At 38.7% G+C, this 25,822-nt stretch overlaps 1 protein-coding gene across 4 annotated transcripts in view; it reads right to left on the bottom strand.

The window, feature by feature from the left end:
• tbc1d30.S (TBC1 domain family member 30 S homeolog) overlaps nt 1-25,822 on the bottom strand; it is a 40,565-nt gene that overhangs the window by 10,454 nt on the left and 4,289 nt on the right. For 2 of the 4 annotated variants that reach the window (XM_018255987.2, XM_018255988.2), the window contains exons 3-7: nt 18,760-18,924; nt 8,447-8,508; nt 6,863-6,928; nt 4,348-4,473; nt 4,000-4,185 (exon numbers count right to left, since the gene is read on the bottom strand). In XM_018255987.2, coding sequence (XP_018111476.1) covers nt 4,000-4,185; nt 4,348-4,473; nt 6,863-6,928; nt 8,447-8,508; nt 18,760-18,924 — 605 coding nt within the window. Of the gene's footprint in view, nt 1-3,999; nt 4,186-4,347; nt 4,474-6,862; nt 6,929-8,446; nt 8,509-13,387; nt 13,815-18,759; nt 18,925-25,822 lie in introns of those variants that run through there. The other 2 variants (XM_018255989.2, XM_018255990.2) reach the window with 2 other exon arrangements.

The raw sequence follows: 25,822 nt of genomic DNA, 5'->3' as shown, positions 1-25,822 counted from the left end.
TAACCATTTGGCATGCTGGCTTAAGTAAATGCTGTTTGTTAATGTTGAAATTTGAAATTAAAGGGGACCTGTCACCCTACTAAATAATTCCAAATTCTTTTCTATCACGTTAGTTGAGCAAAATAAACTTTACTCACACTATATTTATTATTTCAATTTTGTTTCCTTCAGTCTTGGAATTACACAACCACAGCAAGCAGACAACAGCCATTTTGTGGACACTGTTATTAAGACAAATTGTGTATTACTCCAAAATCTTGTGTATGCACCATAATGGGGGAACCTAATGCCCATGCTCAGTGCCCTACACAATTATAGGGCTGAGGAGGGAAGGGGGAATGTAATGGGTGCAGTGACATGTAGGAAGTGCTGAATGGAAAGTGAAAGTAATTGAATGCCCCGCCTCTATGCCGGGGTAGATGATATTTGATTGACAGCTCAGATATTTAAATACCTTTATAACAGGTATGAATGCTTTAATGAAAAAAATTATTTGTGTTTCATGTTTAATTTGCAAAGGACTTTCATTATACAACTTGTTATGCGTAGGTGCCAGGTCCACTTTTTATTATTAACATTATTATTAACATGTATTTATATAGCGCCAACATATTGCGTAGCACTGTAGAGTAAATGTGATTATACAACTACATCACATGAATTACATACATAGAATATATGGAGTAACAAACATCACAATCAATACAGGTACAAAAAGGTGAGGAAGGCCCTATGCATAGGCATACAGTCTAAAGGGAAGGGAGTAATACACAAGGTGTGGGAGTGGGCAAGATCGAATTAAGTGGGTGAGAAATGTGGTACTGTATGTGGTGTTGCGTTTGGTAGTTAAGCAGAGTGAGGGTAGGCTTCTCGAAAGAAGTGCGTTTTCAGAGATTTCTTGAAAGCAGAAAGGTTGGGAGAAAGTCGGACAGACCATGGGAGAGCGTTCCAGAGCCCTTGCAAAGTCTTGAATGCGAGCATGTGAGGAGGTAATGAGAGAAGAGTTGAGTAGCAGGTCAGTAGAGGAGCGTAGTAAGCGAGTGGGTGAGTATATAGAGATGAGTTCAGAGATGTAGGGTGGGGCAGAGTTATGAAGTGCTTTGAAAGTCAGTGTCATTAATTTGAATTTGATTGACAGAATGGCGAGGCAGAGGAGGAGCGGTTGCTGAGGTGCAGTGTTCATTATGGACTGGAGAGGTGACAGTCTCTGGAGGGGGAGGCCAATTAAAAGAGAGTTACAGTAGTCTAGACGCGATATGATGAGAGAGTGAATAAGAATTTTGGCAGCGTCTTGGGTGATAAATGATCGTATTTTGGAAATGTTCCTTAGGTGGAAGTGACATGATTTAATAAGTGACTGGATATGAGGAGTGAATGACAGGGCGGAATCTAGGATAACCCCAAGGCACCCGGCCTGGGGAGAGGGGGTGATAGTGGAATTGTTAACTATGATGGATACTTCCTGGATGTTACTGGTGTTAGTTGGAGGAAAGAGAACCATTTCAGTTTTAGAGAGGTTTAATTTAAGGTAGCGTTGCGACATCCAGGTAGAGATAGCGGACAGGCAGGAGGAGACGCGAGGTACTTTAAGGTAGTTTTTTACTAAGCATAAGGTTTAAGCAGGGCAAGAGTTGCAGACAGTCTAACATTTTAGTTCATTAGAGTATCCATTATATTTTAAATTTCTTTTTCACCTTACACCTGGGGTGCCCAAAAGGTAGATCAGGATCTATCAGTAGACATTTAGCTGGTGATCAGTATATCTCAAGACGCGGCCACATAACTCCTCGTTGACTAATAATATATTTATAAATTACAGTAGGAGGTACATTGTCCACTATATAAATTCTCTTATAAATCAATATAATATTTAAGTAATATTTTCCATGGAAGAGAATGCTATTGCTTTTATGGATGTAGATAATAATTGGACAACATCACAACAAAAGTAGACCTCACATTAATAACCTATGGGCACTCCTTCCTTACACATTGTGCATGCTTTCTAGCCATTTCCCCAATCATACTAATAGTGGGTGCTTGTGTATGAAGCAGAATTAAAATCTAATAATAGGCCAGCAACACAAGAGGCAAAAATGTGCCAACCTGGCAAATACAATTGTTCTAATGGATGTCAAGGGAGTACTGACTGTCCAGTTCACATAAATTATGAAAAACAGAAAAGGATAGGCTGGGGAAAACAATGCAGGCTCATTTGGCATGATAATATTATGATGATGCAGATAATCTACCCACTGCTTGGGAAATGCTGAACAGCAAGATTAGTACAGTTTAGCACAGCAGTAACACATTATACTGCCTCTCTGGTAAGGGTGTTAAACATTTCATGGGACTGAAACGAGAAGAGATTATTATTGTCAGAAAAGCTAATAAATCTACAGCTATTGTACATGGGAAAATACAAGTACATACTGGGACAGCACATACTGCAGTAGCTGCAAATACTGTAGATACAAATATAATTACACAAGTTAAAACACAATCCACACAAAAAGATCTATATACAGTTGCATCCTGGTATGATAAAGAGGGAATAAATTGTAACGCCTGGCATTGTTAACAAGAGGTAATATACAGTCGCTTACACCAGGGGTCCCCAACTTTTCTTACTTGTGAGCTATAGTCAATTGTAAAAAGAGTTGGGGATCAGCACAACCATGGTAAAAATTTCTGTGGGTGCCAAGTAAGGGCTGTGATTAGCCAATTTGTTAACTTCTGTGCAGATTGTTAGCCTGTGGTTGACTCTGTTTGGCAATGTATCTTGTTTTCATTCAACCCAAACTTGCCAGATATCTAAAAATAAACACCTGCTTTGTGGACAGTGGGAACTACACCCAAGGGTTTGTTGAGTAACACATTGCTCACAAACCACTGGTTGGGGACCAATACTTTTCCAGCCAGTGATCCTGGCTGGAAAAGTAAACTTGTGCTCTGGTAAGCAAAGACCATTGTCTGAGTCATCATGTGGATGTGGCTTAATAGTATCTAAAAAAGGTATTGAAAACAACAGGCACTTCCAAAGACCAATCTTCCAGACAGACTTGTAAGATCATTTGTAGTTTATTTCAGTACACAACCTTACGCATTTCATATCTTTTAGACACTTAATCATATAAGTCTCTGAAAGATACGAAACGCGTAAGGCTGTATCCTTTTGTACCGAATTAAACTAATCATCTTACAAGTCTGTCTTGAAGATTGGTCTTTGAAAGTGTCTGCTCTTTTTCAATACGGTTATATGCTCCCTCAGCTGAAGGTTCAGGGTGGTGCACCTGGACCTCTTCTTACAACTGGTGAGTTTTTACACTTTGAGACCCGAGAACTTCTTTCTAACTGCTATCAGCTTGTGTTCATTATATATCTAAAAAGAGTGTCAGTTTCTCTGGCTGCTATTGATTTTTCTATTATGAATTTAAAATTATTCTCATTGTAGTTAGAAATAAGAATCAGGTTGTGAACCCATTAGAAGGCCAGATATATATTTATACAGAAAAATGGTAAGTTACTGGGATTTTTTATACAAAATATGTAACAATATGAAACTATGGGTTTGTGCTACACCTAGGTTTGTTGGCTGCAACCTTTTCTAAGAAGCAGGATGCCCAAAAACGTTATGTTGCTCTATGTTTTATGTTGCTTTATGTTACTTAACATTACTCATGGAGACCCATCTTAATTATCCATTCATCAAAGCCTTCATTTTTGCCAGCCTCATCACTTATCCATATATCTAAGCTTTGGGTTATACAGTTGGTTTGTTGACAGTTATTCTTTTATACTTTGCTTTATTTTTTGCTGTATGTATATTAGTAATTTCATAATGCATCTGTTATTAATATCTGGTTGATATGGACTACCTTTCATCATACCCTGTAGAGGTAAGGTACCATAAAAATAAGTGGTATGTCTCTTTATGGTGTACTTACAGACAGTTTCTAATATGATGATTTTATGATAAACAGCAATAATTTTACATACCTTTAAAGCATCTCCTTCATTCCCTTCCATGACCTCAAGTATAAGTGCTGCCAGTATATTAAATCCTTGGCAGTATCCAATGGTTTTGTTCCACCTAGCATAGGCAAGCAACACTCGTTTCAGTACCACTCGATCCTGTTCAGCCTCTTGTCCACAATAAGAGCTACAGCCTGTTCTGTGAAGATCCTGCAATCACAAGACATAAATTAAGAGTATACTAAATGTTCAATACTAATCCTTAAAGCATTACAGATCTAATGGGTGTTATGGACACTCCCTTGGGCACAACTAGCTAATACTGTATGTTGCATTGTATCTACAGTGATAATACTAGAGCCAAGAATTTACCTTTACAATTTGTATTCCCATTGAGTCATCATCTGGATTACTCCGGTCATTAAATGTGAAGCGCATTGTTTTATCCCAGTCAATTGAAATGCTGTGTAAATAGTGATCGGCCAGATTGAGCCATACCTGAAAATTAATATAATGCAGTGGGTTAAAGAGAACATAAGAAGCAAATTATGTATATTTATACATTTTTATATAGAGGACTGTGCAGAAGTCTTAGGCACTTTAGCTCTCATTAAAGTTTGCCCTAGATGTTTATTTTATGTCTTCTGCACTGGTGTGTCAATGGAAAGGAACATATGTTAAATCTCCAAGCCTTCTTTTTACACATAAAGCAAAGTAATACAATAAGGTATTCCAATGTCCCTAATGGCAATGGCACACAAGGAGATTAGATGCCTGTGATACAAACTTCACCTGACTTTGGAAAAATGAAGCCATGCATATGGTTTCCCACCAGCGATTAACTTTATAGCTAATGGGGAAGCATTTGGAGGACATTAGTCACCCAAAGAAGAGGAGATTAATCCAGCAGCAACCCCCTACTGTGTAAGAATGCTTCATTACTTAAAGGGGTTATTCACTTTCCAAACACTTTTTTCAGTTGGACAAATCAAAATGGAGCAGGCACTCAAAGAATCAAAATGGAGCAGGCACTCAAAGAAGGCAGACTTCCACCAGGCAGTAGTTCAAAGTGAAAAGAATTTATTGTATCCTCAGCCTACTTTTTTCAGTTGAGTTGTTTTCAGATTGTTCACCATAAACAATTCATTTTTTTAATTGCTTGCCATCTTTTATTTTTTACAGTTTTCTTAAAATGTAAGTTTAAAGTTGAATATTCTTGTCTCTAGTGTTCCAGTCTGGCAGCTCAGTGATCCAGGAGCATTCTGAACTGTTACAATTTACTACATTTAGTTGATACATTTCTCAGCAGTATCTGTGGAATATTAGTAACTATTGTATCAATTCTAACAGCTGCCTTTAAAAGGGGATCGCCATACAAACATAAGCTTTTTTAAAAGTAAACAATTTCAAGCAACTTTGCAATATACATTAATTAAACAATATGCAGATTTTTCATGATTTTTAGTGATTTGGAACAGTTCCCTAAGCCTAGCCCCCTGCTCTCCTGCTGATCTTTCTGACTACTTTGCTGAGCTGGCTGACTATTGTTACTCTGTATCAGCAGCCATCTGTCCTTAGCCTGCATCCTCCAAACCCCACAATTCCCTGAACACGTGATTTCAATAAGGAAAGGAACATCACAGTGCAATGCATTATGGGTTATGTAGTTCATGCATGCTGTCTGTAAGCTGTGGAGAAGTTGTTACAATTTGTAACATCAGTGTTTAGACCCTCTTTCCCTGCCAGGATTTGCAAATGATGCAGAAAGAGAAGAACTGTTAAACAGCTGGATTTCAGCATAGAAAATGGCATTATTCATACGTTTTGAAGAAACAGGTAACTGTGATGGGTATATTATGGGTTTCTGTGTTATGTGGGCCTCTTTATCAAATTTTGGTTTGGAAGCCGGAGTTCCCCTTTAATGAAACTCAGCAGGGCTAAAGATAACAAAAGAAGCAGAAGAGTTCAACCCCAACCTGCCCGCGACCCGCAAGAGGAGCAGCAAGGTCCGCCGGGTTCCGCGAGTATTGGGTTGGCCCACACATCACTCCCTCCTCCCAGAGCTGGTTTAGAAGGTGAAAAATTAAACTTTACATTTCAATATTAGAAAAATGGTTACAAATAGAAAATAGAAAGTTATTGGAAAAAGTCTTTGTTTATGGCAATCTATCTGAAACCAACTGAACTGAAAAAAGTTTTGAAGGTGAACAACCCCTTTAAGTAGCCAGAAAGAAGACTTGGAATGGCAAATCAATGCAGGGCATGCTCGGATATCACTATGGGTAATCAAACGTCAATTGGATTAAAGTAAGGACAAATCCTTATATTTTCTTACAGATACATACAGAAATATACAATATTCTGCAGACTTAAGTGGTCAGCAGCACAATTTGAGAGAACAGTGGCCCTTCAGCAGGGCTAGTTACCACAGAAGGCTTATGGGCTTCCTTCGGTTTCTCTTCCCATTCAATTAGCTTTTGTTCTAGTTACTGTGCAACATGCAGACACACACCCACTAGCACAGATGGCTGTGTTCTGCATAATATGGCTAATGTATTATTTATATAATTACACCACTACATATATGCTATAAACACACAATTTGAACTACTAAAGGAGGCATTTTATGTGAAGTCAATTATTATATATAACATTAAATATCCCCCAATAGCTTTTTGCCTCCAATAACGATCAAGTAAAAGCTGTTTTATAATTACTGAGAGAATATTATGTTGAAAAATATGAATTATTTTATTAAAATGTACTCTATGGGAGATGGCCTTCCCATAATCCCCACGTATATATTATTTGACACAGGAAATTAAAGGAATGCTTTTAGTTGCTTCACACAAACTCTCTGAAGTCAAAATATCCCCAAAACACTTACTCTCTTCCTCCATTCCTTTGGTATCCCAGTTGGCAATCTGGCCACAGCTTTGAGAGCATCATACCACTGTAAGCAGAAAAGTCGTTATAAGCCATAGAACTATGAACAGTGGACGTGCAGTGTTATCACAACTACCCAAAGCATTCAGCAGAACTGTACGCATGCTTGATTTGTACACTGCCACAGACATGAAACAATGAGATAGCCAATAGGTGTATCTAAAGTGTGTTTAAGATCACATATATAATTAAGAAAAGTGTAACTTTAAAAACTGAATTGAGGGAAGGCTTACTGTCCCAAAAGAGAAACCATCAATTATATAACCATTAAATTATTATGGTCTGTTACCAAATTGCCAACAGTCTTGTAATTGTTCACTGTAAATTATTAATATCCAATGGTTCTTATATTGAGTTCTTTTTAGTTTATCCCAAACTCTGCACATACATTAAACTACCTATTTCTCATCGACCCTGAAACATTCAGAAACGTAACAAATACACTTTTACTTAAATAATAATAATTTGATTTCCTTCCTCCTTGGATGACTTTAAATCATAAAAAAATGTATTTTTCAAAAGCAGCCTCTCAGAGTTATTTTTGGTTTTACCTGCGTAAGTAAGGATTTACAAAATAGTCAATAGCAGTCCGGTACTTACATTGTTAATCCTTTTATTTCATCTACCCCAAAAATGGTTAAATTAGGATGACGTAGACAGGACTTAAGCCCACTAAAGGGAAATCTATCAACCCACCAGTATAAAACCACTAGAGGAGGCAAATTCAAATAAGGCTTTAAAGTTAATTAAAAATAAACCACACACCTTTCAAAATGAACTTATGATCTGTACTATTATTGTGTTTCTGGCAGTCTTTGTTTCTATAGGGTTTTTGTGTAATGAAGGAAAGCATTCATTTTGTGTATCTGATCATGCATGCAAGGCTGCCCAAGCAAACAGTTTTTTCTACTCCAACTGTTCACAATAGGAGGACTATGATTATATAAACAGAAAGCTTAACATACTGGTAATCAAATTACTTCTGAAAGCCAGGGGAAGAAAGATGCACAATATACTCTGCACTATAATAGCACAGATAATCAAAAGTAAACATTTAGGCCAGTGCTAGTCCTGCTAAAAGAAGCGTATGGAATTACGTCATGGATACTAGTGGAATAACAGCAAGATAACTGGTATGGTAATGTTTTCAAGATGGGACCTGACCAAACAGATTGTATTGTAAATACAAAAAGTACAATTTAATCAAAGCAACACACAAAGTGTGAATATGCAATATATTTTTGCTTCCCCCACAGTGTTTAGTTATGCAATAACTATGGCTATGATTTTTCATTTATACTGTAAAACACTAACCACTAAATAGAGATCAATCAATTCTGTGCTTTCATAGATTGTAGCATTTTTCATAACGAGGGTTTGAATTGAAGAAAAAGGAAACCTAGATAGAGCAATTCATTCCACAGCCAATCAATCAAATATATCCATATATTGACCTGCTCATCTGGAGCACTTTCAAATGATTTCCACAGTTTTTTGTTTTTTTTTAAGAAAAAGGAAACTGTACCTGCTGAAATCCATTCTGACCCAGAGATGGCTCAAGAGTAAACTTCAATTTGGTGTCCACTCCTGTGGGAGATAAAAGGAGTTTTTGAGAAAACAGCTTATCAAACATGTGAAAAGTTGATAAACTAAGACAGAATGGCAGTTGAGAAAACTGATTTTGTTGGTTTTTTTTTTTAAAATAAGGAATGAAATTATATTAAAGAAAATAAGGAACAGAGAATAAGGAAAATAAGGAACAGAGAAATAGGAAAAGGGCAAAAAGAACATATACTTATGTATTAAATTAACTTATTCACCATGTGTGTTAAATTATAGCTTTTTCACCCTTATTTTAAACAGGAAGAAAAGAGAACAGACAAGGGTGGGTGGGTCCGTAACTAAGGGATAGTGAGGTTAGCAACACAAATCTTACTAAATCTTACTAAATCCGGATTTGTGTTGCTAACCTCACTATCCCTTAGTTACGGAACCCACCCACCCCTGTCTATTCTCTTTTCTTCCTGTTTAAAATAAGGGTGAAAAAGCTATAATTGAACACACATGGTGAATAAGTTAATTTAACACACAAGTGTATGTTTTTTTTTTTTTGCATCACAGTAAAAAAGTGTTTTAGTAAGGTTTGGAGAACACTGTGGGTGTATTTTACTTAATATTGAAACTACTACACCAATTCTCTAGTTGAAACTCACTCCTTGTGAGTATATAAAACCACCGGAAAGCAACAATCTGAATTTGTGTTGCTAACCTCACTATCCCTTAGTTATGGACCCACCCACCCCTGTCTGTTCTCTTTTCTTCCTGTTTAAAATAAGGGTGAAAAAGCTATAATTGAACACACATGGTGAATAAGTTAATTTAATACACAAGTGTATGTTCTTTTTGCATCACAGTAAAAAAGTGTTTTAGTAAGGTTTGGAGGACACTGTGGGTGTATTTTACTTAAACATTGAAATTACTACACTATATAAATTTTCTGTTATCTCCCCCCTCCTCTCTGAGGGATACAGCAACATCGTTTATTTCTGTGAAGTTTTTGTTTGGGCAGAGGAGGGCCCTAAAAGAAGTTGCTGGATTTTGGGGGAACTTCAATCCCGGATTCGTTTTTTACATTAGGAAAAGGGCAATACAGATTTTGCAAATTGTAGATCAAAAGCCATCTGTTATCTACAACTCCCATAAGTCAACAAACGGCTGTTAAGTTGTGATGGGAGATGTAAATTATCCAAAGGTGATTTTATCTGGACTTTTATAACACACCTTGTTCCTTACAGTGAACATGTCTTTTCTGTGGCTCTGCTGTTGTTAAACCACAACTGCCAGTGGTTCTGACAACCTTTAACATGAGTAGTTTTAAGGACTTGGATATTTACAAAATAGGCAAGTCTACAGGATGAAAATTATAGCTACAGCCATTTTTAGGCGTTAAATATAAATATAAACGTAGGAGTTGCATATGGTATTTTGCATTGATAGCCCTAAAGAATTTTCACAGCCATTGTCTAGAATTTAGCAAAGAATGTTAGCCAAGAACAGAAGCAAAACTAGTACAATTCTCTGAGCAGGTGAGAGGTGCTGTCCAGTGCTGAAATCTTGCTCCTATAGTCTGACAGTACTACTGATAGACATCAATGGTATAGGTCCAGTGCCCTAAGGCGCCAAACTTGGCACTGCCACTTCAAACTTTTATAAAACTTCCTATTATTCGTTACCTTTCATAGCCTTCCTCTCCTCTCATTATGAAAAAATTGAAAGCCATCAGGAGAAGAGCAAGGCAAAACTTACCACTACCCCAGGTTTTACATAATAAAAACTGCCTGTATCTGTTACACATATAGGGTCACCTACTGATTTGTGCTACTGGATAACAAATCATTTTCCTCCATTTGAACAGGTAGCCCTCCAACTGATAAAGAACATGCACTGCCTGTGCACCCAGTGGCTTGTGGTTGTTATTCAGAAATGCTGGAGGCCCACCTGTTTACATGGGGTACATACTTTCTTGTCATTATTCATATGGTGATTTCCCAGCTGTTACATAGCAAAAACTTCCTGCACCCTTGGATGGAAGTATTCAGAAACATCTGGAGGATCATCTTGTACTACATCCCACTGGAATATGGCAAGAAAACATGTGATGCAGATGCCCCTCCACAGCTGTTGAACTGCATACACCCTTGGCTGGCATCAGTAGTTCCTACCTAGTAGTATTATCTACGATATATCACAGCAAATGAACCCCTGCCTGTAAGATCATGGTTTAAAATAATAATGGATAAGAAACACAGTATTAATTCCAGACATACCTGTGAGATGAAAGTGAGATGAATCCAGACAGTAAACAATTTAACCCCTTACATGCCAGTAATATTTTGTTGAATGCATGCTTCCTATAATTAAGAACAGCAGAAAGGCAAAACGTGGAGGCATAATAGTCAGCAGGCACAGACTGTTCCTGACCCTGATCATGGCCCTATTTCCACAGGCTCAGCTACAATTATAGTTCCAGATGGCTACTAACAAAGCTAATGACTGTTATCTATGCCATGGGATGACAGTAGAAACAGAACCATCTCCAATGTTATCTGTATCAAAATGGCCAAACAACATAGGTCCAATCTATATCTAGAACCTGATGGATGAGCAGCACAAGCAATAGTGTTTTAACTGGTTCCAGAGTGCACAGCAAATGGGGGTAGTCCTGGAGATGCAGTTCCTTTTCTTTAGCACATTGCTCAGGATATAGCCCACTCCTCCTGTGCACTGCCTGCTCAAAACACTTACCCCCATGTCGGAGAGTGCAAGCCAGTTTCTTGTACCTCATCAGGGAGCAGTACTACCCACACAACTCACTTTTCTCTGCTTCCTTAAGGCAAAAGTGCTACTGCTTATTCCTTTAATGTCTGGCATCAACCAGACAATAAAAGGAATAAGCAGTGTCTGGTTGATGTAGTGTGGTTTCCAAATGAAGCCTAGGCATATTTAGTTCTCTCTGCAAGAATCACTGGCTATTAAGCCGGTTGCGACAGAGTCAGCAAGTGTGTGTGTGAGAATGGCTGCTAGAGAGAGCGAGAGAGAGAGAGAGCATCTGCACTGCAGAGGCAACCAAACAGGACTGCAGGAGCGACAACTGCTCCTCCTCCCACCAATGATATCACCAGCCTTCACTCATCGCTCTTCCCACATCCACACACCAGTGGGAGAGGTAGAGCTGGGAACTGTGTCAGGCTCCATTCACTACAAAACAGTTTCCAAGCAATGAAAAACAAAAATTTTGGACACTGCACCCAGGCAAGTTGAACCTAGTGACGTGAGTGCCGACTCTTGCAAAGTCCTTGATAAAGGTCCTAATGTGGACCAAAATGTTAGACACAAGTGGTATGTGAAATAAAGAGTTTTTTGTTTTTTGAACAGAAGATAGTGCTGGTCCTTACAGCGATACCGCCACATTCCTATAAAAATCATAGGAACGTGTCCATATCTAGCAGCTGCTGCATGCAGAATATTTTCAACTAAAATCCCCCCCAAAGAATCACTTTAACAACTACTTTCTACATTCTGCAATAACCTTACTGGCAGGTGTGGAGTTAATTTAGTGCTCATTCCGTGCAGTGATCTTACTGGAATGTCAAGGAATAATGCCATGATTGTTATAAGTTTTGTAGTGATTTCACTGGCATGTCTAGGGTTAATGCTGTGATTAATCAGTGATTTTACTTGAATGCCTACAGTTAATGCAATTTTAATCATCTATTTTCTATAGGGATGTTACTGGCTTATCTTGGGCTAATGCCTCAAATTTCAGTGTGGCACATTTTTTGGGGCCCCAGTATAACATTTGCTTTAGGCCACATATTGTGCGATAGTGCCTGTATGATATTCTCTACATATACTGTACATTTTGTAATCACTCCTATGGAGCCAAGAATACATAGTGCACATTTTGTACCCATACTTGAAGCAAATGGTTCTGCCAATATTCAAAACATGTACAGGAGCTGTGTTACCAACTTCCTCCACTGAAGATAAAGATTTGCAACAAAAGGAAGCTTTGCCTTTGCAGCACAAAGAGGTAATTAGAAAGAAATCCTTGACAGATGCGGAGGGGATTAGCTCTCATGGATATTAAACACTGTATTAACCCTGTAAATGCCTGTAAGATCATTGCTAAAAATGGATAACGATGACAACATTAACCACAGACATGTCAGTGAGATTGCTGCAAAAAATGAATAATGATCATAGCATTAAGCCTAGACATGCCAGTAAAATTAGTGCAGAAAAGAATTATAAACTGATTTAATCCCACACACAAGTAATATAGTTATATGCACAGATCCAATCAAGAACAGCAGAAAGGCAAAACAGACAAGCATAATGTAAGCCACAGATATTAGCACGCTCTTATTGCTCCTGACCCTAAGTGTGGCCCTGTGTCATGTGAAATGCCACCTTGAGGTCGAGACACTGTGTGTGCAATGGCCCCTCTGCCTGTAAGGTTTGCCTTTGTCCTTTCGTGATGGCTTTCTTTTTCCTACCCTGGGTATCTTATGGAGATTGTAAAGAGCAGAAAGGCAGTGAGAAAAAGCAAATGGAGAGAAAGGCAATGAAAGGAAATGGAGAAAAGGCTGTTTGCTAAAGGGCTCTACAATTCAGGGCCTTAGGCATCTGCCTCAGCCGTCTTGTCTTTCAGCTGTCCCTGTTCGTTTTCCAAAGGCTCAGCCCCAAATTTAGCACCAGATGGTCATCAGACATAGTTAAGCACCACTCTCTTCCATTTGCACCAGGTAATGGTCAGTACTTTAACTCTTCAAGCTACAAACAGATCCATCATTAATTCCAAATGTATGAATCTCTAAACAGCATAAAGATACACCGGGCACCACAGCTCCTGCCTATGCATAGAACCCAGTTGATCAGCAGTGCACAGGTGATAGGGTTTTACCTGGTTCCAGAGTGCAGAGCAAGCGGGGAGCAGTCCTGGAAATGCAGTTCCTCTTCTTCAGCACATTGCTCAGGATGTTGCCCACTCCTCCTGTACTCTGTCTTTTCATGCACCTACCCCCACGTCGGAGGGTGCAAGCTAGTTTCTCCTGCCTCATCAGGGAGCAGTACTACCCACACAACTCACAATCTTCCTCTGCCTTACGGCAATGGTGCTTCTGTTGATCCCTTTAAAGTCTGGCATTCACCTTTAGTGTGGTTCCCAAACAAAGCCCAGGCTCACTCAACATGTCAGTCGGTGAGAGGGTGGCTGCTAGAGAGAGAGAGAGCATCTGCACTGCAGAGGCAACCAAACAGGACTGCAGGAGCGACAACTGCTCCTCCTCCCACCAATGATATCACCAGCCTTCACTCATCGCTCTTCCCACATCCACACACCAGTGGGAGAGGTAGAGCTGGGAACTGTGTCAGGCAGCAGGGCCATTCACTCTAAGAGACTGTATCCTAGCAATAAAAAGGATGTAAACCTACGCTCAAACCAAATATGCACAATGGACTTCATGCAATGGCTTCACATTTGAAAGAAACAATAAACATTGTTTATTTTGCCAGTACATGTAGCAAAGGGTTTCATTATACACTGGACTAGATTATGCAGAGTAGTGTAGGAAGACACATTTAGGCTTGTTTCCCACTCAGATGATTGCCCTGTATAATATTTTTTTCCTTTATTAATGTATCTAAAAACAGAACTACCACTGGGTGGATAGGGCAGCTCATTGCACAAAAATAATCTGAATAAATGTGGAACTAAGTCATTCCTTTGACCAAGGTGTGTTCCCATATAAAACAGACCCAAATTGTGAAAGTTCCATATTAGCAAATGATCTAAACATATAAATATGCTGTTTGCTTACATATTCAAGCACCCAATAGGGCACTCAACAGGGTAACCAGGAGGTTGTTTATACTTCAGTTTGCTTACAAGTGTGTGTCCTTCCTATTTTTTCGCTACATTGTCTGAAGGAGAACTGACTTTTGTTACATTCAAAAGTTAGAATGAGGAATGCAGAAAGGGACAGGCAAATACTTCTTTCAACTTGCAGTCAGGGCTGGATTTCGCCTGTGGGTGGCCTGAGGCCGGCATTATCCACCACTCATCGGCACATGCCTGCTTGCACCTCTGCCCCCCTCAGGATGGCGCACATGCATGCAGGCAGAACATGCAGGCAGGTATACTTCACCATCCCCCCACCTCCCCAGGAGGTGTAATCATTTACAGAGGGGTCAGGAAGCACAAAGACCTTTGCTTCTAGACCCCAGAGTTCCCCACATGTGGCTGGGCGGCATGCTGCCCCTTTATCTGTATCACCCTACGCCCGGCCCTTTGTGGCCTTGCCACAAATCCGGGTCTGCTTCCAATCACTTTAAAACCATTGAACATGCTTAATTAATGTATACTGGAAAGGTGTTTACAATAGATTCTTTCATTAGACAAAATGTTATATTTGTGTTTACATCCCCTTTAAAGTGAAACATTGAAAGAAAGTGCTTGCAGTGACTGCCCATCAAAGGCACACCAGCAGTTTCTGAAGCTATCACATAATAATAAGGTGTATAACTGCAAGTATTAACATTAGTAACATACTGTATATAAAACTCTAAATCACACAACGCACAACTTTGGTTTCCCGGTGTGACATTGTCTGTTGCACTGAGAAGTAGGGATACCGTAAACTTTACTTGAGCCTACTATCAGTCTAGACAGGTAGTTACGTCCCTTCGCCAGAGTACAACTTCGCTAGGTGTAAGGGAACGAATTACTGCTAGAGTCTATCTCCTTCGCTAGCGAATTTTCACTAACGTTAAAGTTAGTGACTTTGACCTTTAGTAAATCTGGCCCTATATGTTAGCCAACTATTCCTCTGTGCATAGTTATGGCATAAAAAAATAATAACATTATAGGGCTTATTTATAAACGGTGGGAACATTTGCACCTGGGCAGTAACCCATAGCAATGAATCAGTTATTAGTTTTTTTCAACCAGCTGCAAGTTGCACAATTAAAGCAATCATCTGACTGGTTGTCATAGGATACTGCCAAGGTGTAAATTTGCCCAGTGTTTATAAAAGTGGCCCGTAGTATGTCCAATTTTATGACGCAAGTTAAAGACAGTGATTTTATTAATTATGACTTTCCAGCCAAGAGTTTAATGAACACAAAGATGAAGCAGGTATTATGGAAAACTGCCCAGTTTTATGATAAATAAAAAATTGACACTTATCTAAGGATCTAGTGTTTTCAATAAGGTTGTTAAATGCATTTAGTAGAAGCTAGACAATGGAGAAATTAGGTGCTTGGCTTCAACTGATTTTATTTTGTACATTATCACTTCCATTAATCACGGCTTCCTCTTTATGTCCATTAAACAGTCCAGCAGTGCACTTTAGCAATGAATCAGAAGCATTAGGCTTTTTTTCTGGATATGCTGCAGCATCATATAAAGTCGCTTCTATGGAAACACCTGCTTAAGTCTATAATTGAATTACCCATCCTGTTAATTTTGGACGCCAGACGCTTAGGGGCACATTTACTAAGGGTTGAAGTGAATTTTCGAACTCAAAAACTTTGAATTTCTAAGCAAAATTTGGGTACTTCAACCATCGAATTGGCCAAAATTCGATTTGAATTGAAAAAACTTCAACTTCGAAAATCGAATAACTGTCTCTTTAAAAAAACTTCGAGACTTCGCCACCTTAAACTTGCCGAATTGCTGTTTAGCCTATGGGGACCTCCTCTAAACTTTGGCTAAGTTTTGACTAGTCGAAGTAGTCTTTCGTAAAATCGTTCGAATCGTTTCATTCGTATGATTTAATCGAACGATTTTTACTTTGAGCGAAAACGGCCGTTTTCGATAGAAAAAATACTTTGACTATCGAAGTATCAAATTCGATGGTCGAATTTCAAAGTTTTTTAACTTCGAAATTCGACCCTTAGTAAATGTGCCCCTTAGAGTGCTAAAATATGGAGAGTCATACCACAAACTAAAAGTTATAAGAGGGGATTTATTTGATCTGTTACATATGAAAAACATTAGGGCTAATATTCCCTCTAATACCTTCTCTGCTATAAGCGCGAAAAACTAATCTTTTGTACACACATTTTAAACTTGTGTGAGCATTTTTTAAAAACAAAATTGTGTTTTCACAGAAACTGCCCATCAGAACAACCTTAACTTGAAATTGACATTCTCCCGCTTGGTTAGACTCAGACTGTGTGGTCTTGACCCCCAACACTGTACTTCTATAAATATGACAGAATTTGCAATCAGTGTGAACAATACCCTACATGTGGCCTCACATGGTAAGATATAAGAATCCAATAATAATCCACTAGACACTCACAAACATAAAACATTGTACACAAAATCATGCTTTCTGTTGAATTATTACTATACCTTACATAACTTTCTGCAAGGCTGCATGGCAACAGAAGAAATACAGAAATGTTAGTGGCATCAGTCTTAGACTTAGAATCTGCTTTCTCTCTACAACCTCAATTGATGAAGCTGAATATGTTCTCAGCATTAAATACATGGCCGTAAAATTTGCAGGAATAAAAGTCTTCTTGGTCTAAAGAATTTGCCCTCATATGTTGGGTCATTCTCCTACTGAGCAGTAGGAGCAGTTTAGTCTATGGGTGTTGTTTGGTTTGAAACACACAGGAATACAATGCTTCTTAGATCCTTGAAGCTATGGGCAGATACGCAATAGGCTGTCTGAGATCAGAAATCCAACCACAGTCTGTGTAAGTGCACCCAGGAATATAATTCAAGCATTATTTCACTTTGCAGTTTACAATTGGATGTATACAGGGCTAATCACTGCAAGAATTAATTTGGGTTGCATTGCAGTTTATAAGTAACTATGATGTCATTCATTTCCATAATGATTATGAAGAGCAACCTTGTGATGACTTTTTTTCGTCTGTCACCCCAATTATTGTTTGGTTTCAAATTGAAGAAGAAGCATCTAGAATAAAAACCTTAAGGGCATGGCTTTGAGCAAAACTTGTGTCTGACTTAGAGAACTTTTTTCTTTTTAGTGAAGCAAAGCATTTGGATTAGTGGGGTGTTTGCAGTCAGTAAGGAGCTAGGGAGGGGAAGAGTATGGATTTCAGATGGCCTACCACGTATCTCCCCATAGCTTTAGGAATGTTAGTACCTACACTTTTGCTGGTACATTTATATTGGTCAGTTTTGTATTCAGCATTTTAGTGCCATTTTACTTAAACAATTACTTAAGGGGGTTGGTTAGCTTTTAGTATGATATAGAGATTGATATCCTTAGAATTTGATATTGGTCTTTTAATTATTTGTGGTTTTTTTTTAAATTATTTCACTTTATGTTCAGCAACTCTCCAGTTTAGAATTTCAGCACTTATCTGTTTGCTATGGTTCAAATTACCTTCGCAACCATGGAGTGGTTTGAATGAGAGACTGGTATATGAGATAGAGAGGAGCTACATAGAAAAATAAATCATAAAAGGTAATATTAACATTTAAATTGTAGCCTTACATAGCAATAGTTTTGGAAAGCTGGAAATAGGCAGAAGAATAGAACCACCTCTTTTCAGTTCACCCCTTATATGGGGTCACTTTAGTTTGCTTATGTTTTTCATATAAGATTTGTTTTAAAATAATACAGTACTGTAATCAAAATAGCTATAATTAAAAATCCTTATGTGGAAATTTGGGAGATGCCATTAGACTATTTAAGGTGTTGTTTACCTTCCAATACTTTTTCCAGTTTAGCTGGTTTCAGGTAGTTCACTTTTTCCAGTCACATGAATTTGTGACTGTTTTTCAAATATTGTAGTGTCAAATTTCATTTTTCACCTTCTTACATGTTTGTAAAGCAGCCCTGGGAAGGGGTCACGACTCTGTCAATTGTTGTAAATGAATACATATTTTGATACATTTCATATATTTGTACCTGCTGAGCAGAATCCCTGAGTTTCAATAAAGGCAGCTGTTAGAATTGATACAATAGTTGCTGATATTGCACAGATGCTGCTGAGAAATGTATCAATCATGTAACAAATTGTTCAGAATCTGCACCTGGATCACTGAGCTGCCAGAGTGAAACACCAGAGACAGAAACATTAATTTTTAATTTTGTAACAAAATAAAAAATGGAAAACAATTGGGGAAAAAACTATTTCTGGTGAACAATCTGAAAACAGCTGAGCTGAAAAAAGTGTTTGGAAGATAAACAACATCTTTAGGATCATCTGGTTCGCATTCATTTTCTGAAGTGTTAATAGCACATAACCTTTGCCGTCTCTAGCAATACATGACAAAGTAATACTTACGGCGTTTTTGTGATACAGCTTGCAGACATGCAGTAACAATGTCACAATTCTTTTGCAATTTGTGCTGAAGTCTATCCTTTTGCTTCACTTGACGCAGCAGTTTTGCCGACTGAATTGCAATGCGGTGATTAAGTTCTTCCTTTATGGCTTTTAACTCATTGGGTTCTGAAAACAGCAAAGTAAAAGTATTAATTTCTACAAACCAAAACACTGATGCAATATGTTACAATGCTAATTTCAGGAAGCATAGCATAAGGCCCATAATTTGCCCCAAAATATGTCAGAAATTGCATATTTTTACAGCATTTTCCAGTCAGCAAATAACCACCCCCAACTGCCCGGTAAGCATTTTTGTACCAGCACTTCATGATATTTATTTCATATTATTCAAGAGATTTTGTTAAACTGATCTTTTATGCTCTTATTTCTAACATTTCAATTTCAGCCCGGACCAGGGGAGTGCAGAAAAACAGTGTGGGACTGGAAAGAATAAGAAGAAGAAAGTGAGTAAATCAGGGCAGTGCAAGAGTTGTCTCGGTCCTGAAAAGGCAGACTATGCAATTGCATTAAGGCTCTTACAGACGAGCGGCTTTTTCAATGGGGCTGTACTCACACAGGCGCATTTAGGCGCCGAAAGCAGGTTGAGATGCAACATGCTGCATTTTTCCTCTATTCGACACCTACATGCGCCTGTGTGTGTACAGCCCCACTGAAAAAAACTGAATGCGTCTACTCCTGCGATCCTGCGGCTGAACACGTAAAAACGGAACGCAGGGGAGCGCAGCTTCAAATGCTTGTCTGTAAGAGCCCTTATGGTAGTGCAGAGAGGTTTTAGGGACCTGACTGAATACTGTGTGGGGAACACGATACCTCACATAAGCATGAAAAACTGCCAACCTCTATGTGTGTTGTATCACCTAGTGAAAGGGGTTGTTCACCTTTGAGATAACTTTTAGTATGGTGTAGAGCAGGGGCCCCCAACCTTTGTCATCAGTGAGTAAGATTCAGATGTAAAAAGAGTTGGGGAGCAAGACAAGCAGGAAACAAGTTCTTGGGTGGTGCCAAACAAGGGCTGTGATTGGCTATTGATGGCCCTATGTGGACTTGCAGCCTACAGGAGGCTCCGTTTGGCAGTACATCTGGTTTTTATGCAACCAAAACTTGCCTCCAAGCCAGGAATTTAAAAACAAGCACCTGATTTGAGGCCACGGAGACCCCAAGGAGTTGGGGAGCAACATGTTGCTCACGAACTACTGGTTGGGGATCACTGGTGTAGAGAGTGATATTCTGAGACAATTTGCAATGGTTTTTGAGTTATTTAGCTTTTTATTCAGCAGCTCTTCAGTTTTTAACCAAACTGGTAACTAGGGTCCAAATAATACATTTGTAGCTTTACAAAGCATTTGTTTTTTTTTTTTTTTAGAAGGGAGTCATTTGAAAGCTGCAAAGAGTCAGAAGAAAAGGGCAAATAACTATAAAATTATACAAAATAAACAATCAAAACCAATTGAAAAGTTGCTTAGAATTGGCTGTTCTATAACATAATAAATGTTACCTTAAAGGTGAACCACCCCTTTAAGGAGCTGACATTGCCATCTGGATAAAAGAAACATGGTTTTCTTAAATGGCCATGATTTAACATCTCCAGGGTCAGACTGCCCCTGCCACAAAGTCCCCTCCGAACCTCCGCCACAGCCCCCCCGCACCCTGTTTTGCCGTGAACAGGGTCAGAGAGGGAGGTAGGGGGCAGCAAGGGCAAGTAGTGGGCCCGGGCTGGTCAGAGCCCATAAAAGCCAATCCCCACTGGGATCGCAGCTGAAATCAGTGCATAGAAGGTATTCACTGGGGGGACAGAGGGGGATTTGCTCATGGAGCAGGGGCATTGAGGGTAGCGGAGGTAGGGAGGGGGGCCCGCGGCAGGGGTGCAGGCCTTTGATATGGCAGCCAAGGTGGGCCCACCATCCCCAGTCCAAATCTGTACACCATCAAATGTTATGTATGATGCAGCATGCAGAGTTCCCCTTCAACAGACTTGTCGTATTGGATTGCAAAGCTTCCATGTAGTTTACACATCAGATTTTTTATTAGTCCAATTATATTTTGACCCATATGATAGCAGGATGCCATCTGTCGATCAGACACCATCCTACCAAATATTCTGTGTAGTTTAACCCTTAGATGACTATTAAGTGTTTCTGTGGCTTGCCATGTAATATGTGTTTGTTATATTCCCATATACGACACAGCTCCATTCAGGAAAATAACTTTAAAAAGCCTTTATTTGCACATGGCTTTTAGATCTGCGACAAACATGACGTTTCGGGCTCACCTGTAGCCCTTTTGTGTTTGTTATATTAACGGAGTGACACAGTTTGCTGACGCAGTTCAAGGTCTAGAACTGTTGCAAATGTTCTACAGCAGTACAGACATCAGTAGCTTCCCGGTTTCCAGTTGCCTTACACATACTCATAAGGCAAACATTGTTTGTCTAAGTGCGTATCAAGCAGATAAATCACTGGTTTTAGGTAACATATGGTGAGTTTGGTGACCTTCTCCGTGTCTTCTAATGTCATGGTTACAGCAGCATTATTCTTAGAAAAATATATTTAACACGACATGAGTATTTATCAATTGTGAAATAATAATTTGCTGACCTTCTAACATACTGTAGCACCTTGCAATAATACTGATAATATGCTGTTGAGAGGAGGCTCTGCTTCAAGTCAATTACAGTATTTATACCAGGCACATATTTCAATAGGAGTTAAGTGTCAATGCTCAATTATTAAATGGAAGTCACATGTACCAAAATAAATGAAACAAATTTACAATATTGATTTAGATTCTGATGCAAATCTCCGTTATCATGAAGAAGTATACGTATATATGTGCTGAAATGTGTACTACAATTGTATAGGGACAGTCTTATACGGACCATCAAGAAAAGACAAAGATGCTGTACAAAATGAGCACGGATTGATGTTTTCCATTAGCTGGCATGAGCTGCTACAAAAAGGGATCACTTATCACCTTCATATACACACACTTAGGTCTATATGCATTCACAAAGGTCACCCAGCTGTACAGCCTGCAAGTCATACACAACTGTATCTAAAAAATATTTCCTCCTCTAACAATTCCCTTGCTCTTTCATCTTGCTATTGTCCCATCTGTGTGAACGTTGTGCTTAGTGTACAGTAGCAGGGGGAGAAGAGACTGCCAGGCAGAATAACACAAAGAAACAGCAGGATGTCAGAGACAGAAATATTGTTTATTGAAGGGATTCGGTCATAATTTTTATGGTGTTGTTTTTATTTCTATATTACACTGTTTACACTGCAAATAATTCGATCTACCATGTAAAATTTCGTTCCTGAACCAGCAAGTGTATTTTTTTTAAAATTTATAATATTGGTGTGAAGCAGCCATCTCAGGTTATTTTGCCTGGTCATCTGCTTTCAGAAAGAACCAGCACTTTAGAATGCTAAACTGCTTTCTGGCAGGCTGTTGTTTCTCCTACTCAGTGTAACTTGAACATGTCTCAGTAGGACTTGGCTTTTTATTATTGAGTGCTGTTCTTAAATCTACCAGGCAGCTGTTATCTTGTGTTAGGGAGCTGTTATCTTGTTACCTTTCCATTGTTCGGTTGTTAGGCTGCTGGTGGGGGGGAGGTGAGTCATATCACTAACTTGCAGTACAGCAGTAAAGAGTGACTGATGTTTATCAGAGCTCAAGTCATAAGACTGGGGGCAGCTGGGAAACGGAAATGTCAGATTTCAAAATTAAATATAAAAAAAAATCTGTTTGCTCTTTTGGAAATGGATTTCAGTGCAGAATTCAGCTGGAGCAGCACTATTAACTGATGCGTTTTGAAAAAAACATGTTTTCCCATGACAGTATCCCTTCAATAGAAACACAATATAGAAACCTATTACACACACATGTATTGGGAGAATGTCTATGACTGATAGTGCTCCTCTTTCCCCCTCCTCTCCTGTTGTGTCTGCCCGGTGCAGATAGTAATCAGGAATTGATACCAAACACACAATGGTGTCAGTGATGTAACGTCATGTCTGACGAAGGGGCAGGTCCCTGAAACGTTACATCACTGACGCAAATAAACATGCAGGGGTTAACCCCGCTACACTAGCATTTGTGAGAATGTCTACCCATTACTCTGATAGATATTCTCCTCATACAAAAACATAGATGTTGGTGCCGGGCACACTGGCAAACTCACGTATTGATCAGACCAGGAAAATAGTAGATTAAAAATTGAAGCTTTATTATATAGTCATCTCTCGCCAGATGACTATATCGAAAAGCTTCCATTTTTAATCTACTATTTTCCTGGTCTGATCAATACGTGAGTTTGCCAGTGTGCCCGGCATTTAATCTCAAAAAAATATATACGCTTTAGATATCTTGAAAACATTTTATTGTGTATGTGAGACAATGTTGCAAGGTGCTTCACAGGTAATGAACCACAGGATCCTAGAGTTTTTAATGAGGCCCACTAGGATTCAGAGCAGAGAGCTTGTTGTCTTAACTGATATAACGGAGGTCAGGATGCATCCAATGTTTTGTACTGGGATACTCAAACATCTTGTATCACCCCTTTGTGTTATCTAGCCTCCCCACCACTTAGGGTTGCCACCTTTTCTGGACAAAAATACAGGCCTTCCTATAGATTTATATTTTTTTCCCTATTAATAACATTGGGATCAACCTTCATTTTTACCTACCACCACTGCATAATTTTGGGACAGGCTTTGATAAAAAAGGATGTAACAGTAATATCTATGCCTTTTGCCTGAGTTCAGAAGTGTGAAGGCTTGTGAACACTTGGGACTTATACTGTATTTAAACATGAAAAACACTATACGAAGAGTATATAAGGAAAGATAAATATTTTAAGTCAAATAAATGACCATACCACAGAGAACAGTCATAACTAAACCAGAAAATGACTAATCCTTTCACACTAATCAATATGATCAGTAGAATCACAGACCATATTGGGCAATAGCAGTACCAGAACAATGTTTTGAACCCAAGCTTTAATAATAGATTTTCTGCTCTGGAATGATTTCTCTCTACATGCCATACGCACCAAGGATTAATGATTCAAATGGCTGAGCAGCATTAAGCATTGCTACCCCATAGATCAGAATGGTGGTTGACTGCTCAAAGCACTCAAATACATTCTGACATATTGACACTGGCATCATCATAGATAAATGAGTCAATTTGTTTCCCATCAGGCAAACATTACATTATAGGTAAAAAAAACAACAGATGATTATTTGCATCCAAATATTGCACTTTCCTTTGCATTTATAATGAGTCATGTTGTAATACTACTAAAATGAAGTTGTGCAGGAAGGGATTTAAGATCCTATCTGGTGTGGTTTCAAGTGTCCGAAAATGTATTCCCTTCAAAGGGTTGTTAATTTAATATGTTTGCCCATGCATTCTCAATATGTAAATCTTATTTGTATAAGGTACATTTACATAAGAAGTGCTGCTGGTTTTGCAGGATATCTGAGATGTACAGAAAACTGTGATGGTCCATATGTCCCACCCTTCTAGAAGTTCCACTGTATATTCCCGGCATAGGTTATACTATGTTTGTAAACCATCCAATCCCAGCAACATGTTGGACTATCCTAAAAGAATTTAATTAAATCAATAATACACAACATCTCACTTCCAATTACATATTTGGGACAATGATCCAATTTTTAATGAAGGACTGAAGACTTTTTGTATGCTCTGGGATTATTTGAGAGCCTGCAGGCTACTTTTTGTAACTTGAAAACTAATTTTTAAAACTAAAGCTCCACATTCCAGTGGGTGTACTTAAAGCAAATAAAAATAAAACAAATGGTACAAGGGGAGTTCTACCTCACAGCTTTTCAACAGAAAATGTTACACGTTTCTGCAACTAGTTTTATATCACTAAAGCACGACTCCGCATTCCAGTACTATTTGTCAGCAGAAGTGCCAGTCATAGATAACACTTTTTACATTTAAAAGGCAAATTAAGGTTTGATTAAACATATTTTACTTTCTCAACTATATTTCAGCCAGTAAAGAGCATGGGAGACCATCCTATTCTACAGAACTGAAGAACAGGTGGGTTTAACTGAAAATGCCAGCACTGGCACTATATAGCTTCATTAAGACAAGATTTGGTGGAGACGGTGTATAGTTAAAAATGATGGGATTGTCATTTCACATTTTCAGATTAAAGCATCTCTAAAAATGACATACAGTATGTGTATGTAAAAGATGTGATTCAACCTCTTAAATGAATTCAGTTACTGCACATGCACAGAATGTGAGCTCTGCATAGGTAAGAAGACATGAAAAATGAAGGGTGGGGACCCTCACACTGACTGGTTAGGAGGTGGTATTAAGCTCCCCATAGACGCAAAGATTTTTCTTCGAATCCTTCAAAATGATCGTGAAGTTTGTGGGATTCGAACGATTGTACATCTTACAATTTTTCGGCCGACATCTGTCAGGAAATTGATTGGCCAGGTTAAAAAAATCTTTATGGGTCCCAGTGCAATCTATCTATGTTTGCAGGGCTTAGCAGACAGCTCCCCTTTGTTTTCCTGGCAAATTGGTCTTTTTAGTTGATGGACAATTCGTACGATCGTACGATCGTTCCGGGATAATCGTGGTCTCACGATGACGATCATTACACATTAAAGAGATGCCAATGTTACAGTCTTCTAAGTCAGCAAACTACAATTGCTAGAGTTAACTTATATAAAACTGTGACATGTAGTTGGTAGTAGCTGGGAAGGAAATCTGACAGCTGTTTAAAAAGGGAATTAAAGAAATAACAAGATGGTCTCCATGTTTCTCTTAAAAGTTGGTTACAATGAACGAATACTGTCTCACCCTCAAAATCCAGAACACACGTTATTCCTTGCAAAGCAGGAAGTATTTTTCCCTACATTTTTAACAAAACACATTTATTTTTCCACTAGCTTGGCAACTTGGTGTTTGGAGTTGTATTATGTGCCTTTTTCTGTTTGGCCTTGACATC

The sequence above is a fragment of the Xenopus laevis genome, chromosome 3S, assembly GCF_017654675.1.
Source record: "Xenopus laevis strain J_2021 chromosome 3S, Xenopus_laevis_v10.1, whole genome shotgun sequence".
NCBI classification, from domain to species: Eukaryota; Metazoa; Chordata; class Amphibia; order Anura; family Pipidae; genus Xenopus; species Xenopus laevis.
The sequence above is the reverse complement of the archived record's forward strand: the minus strand, read 5'-3'. Positions and strand labels throughout refer to the sequence as shown.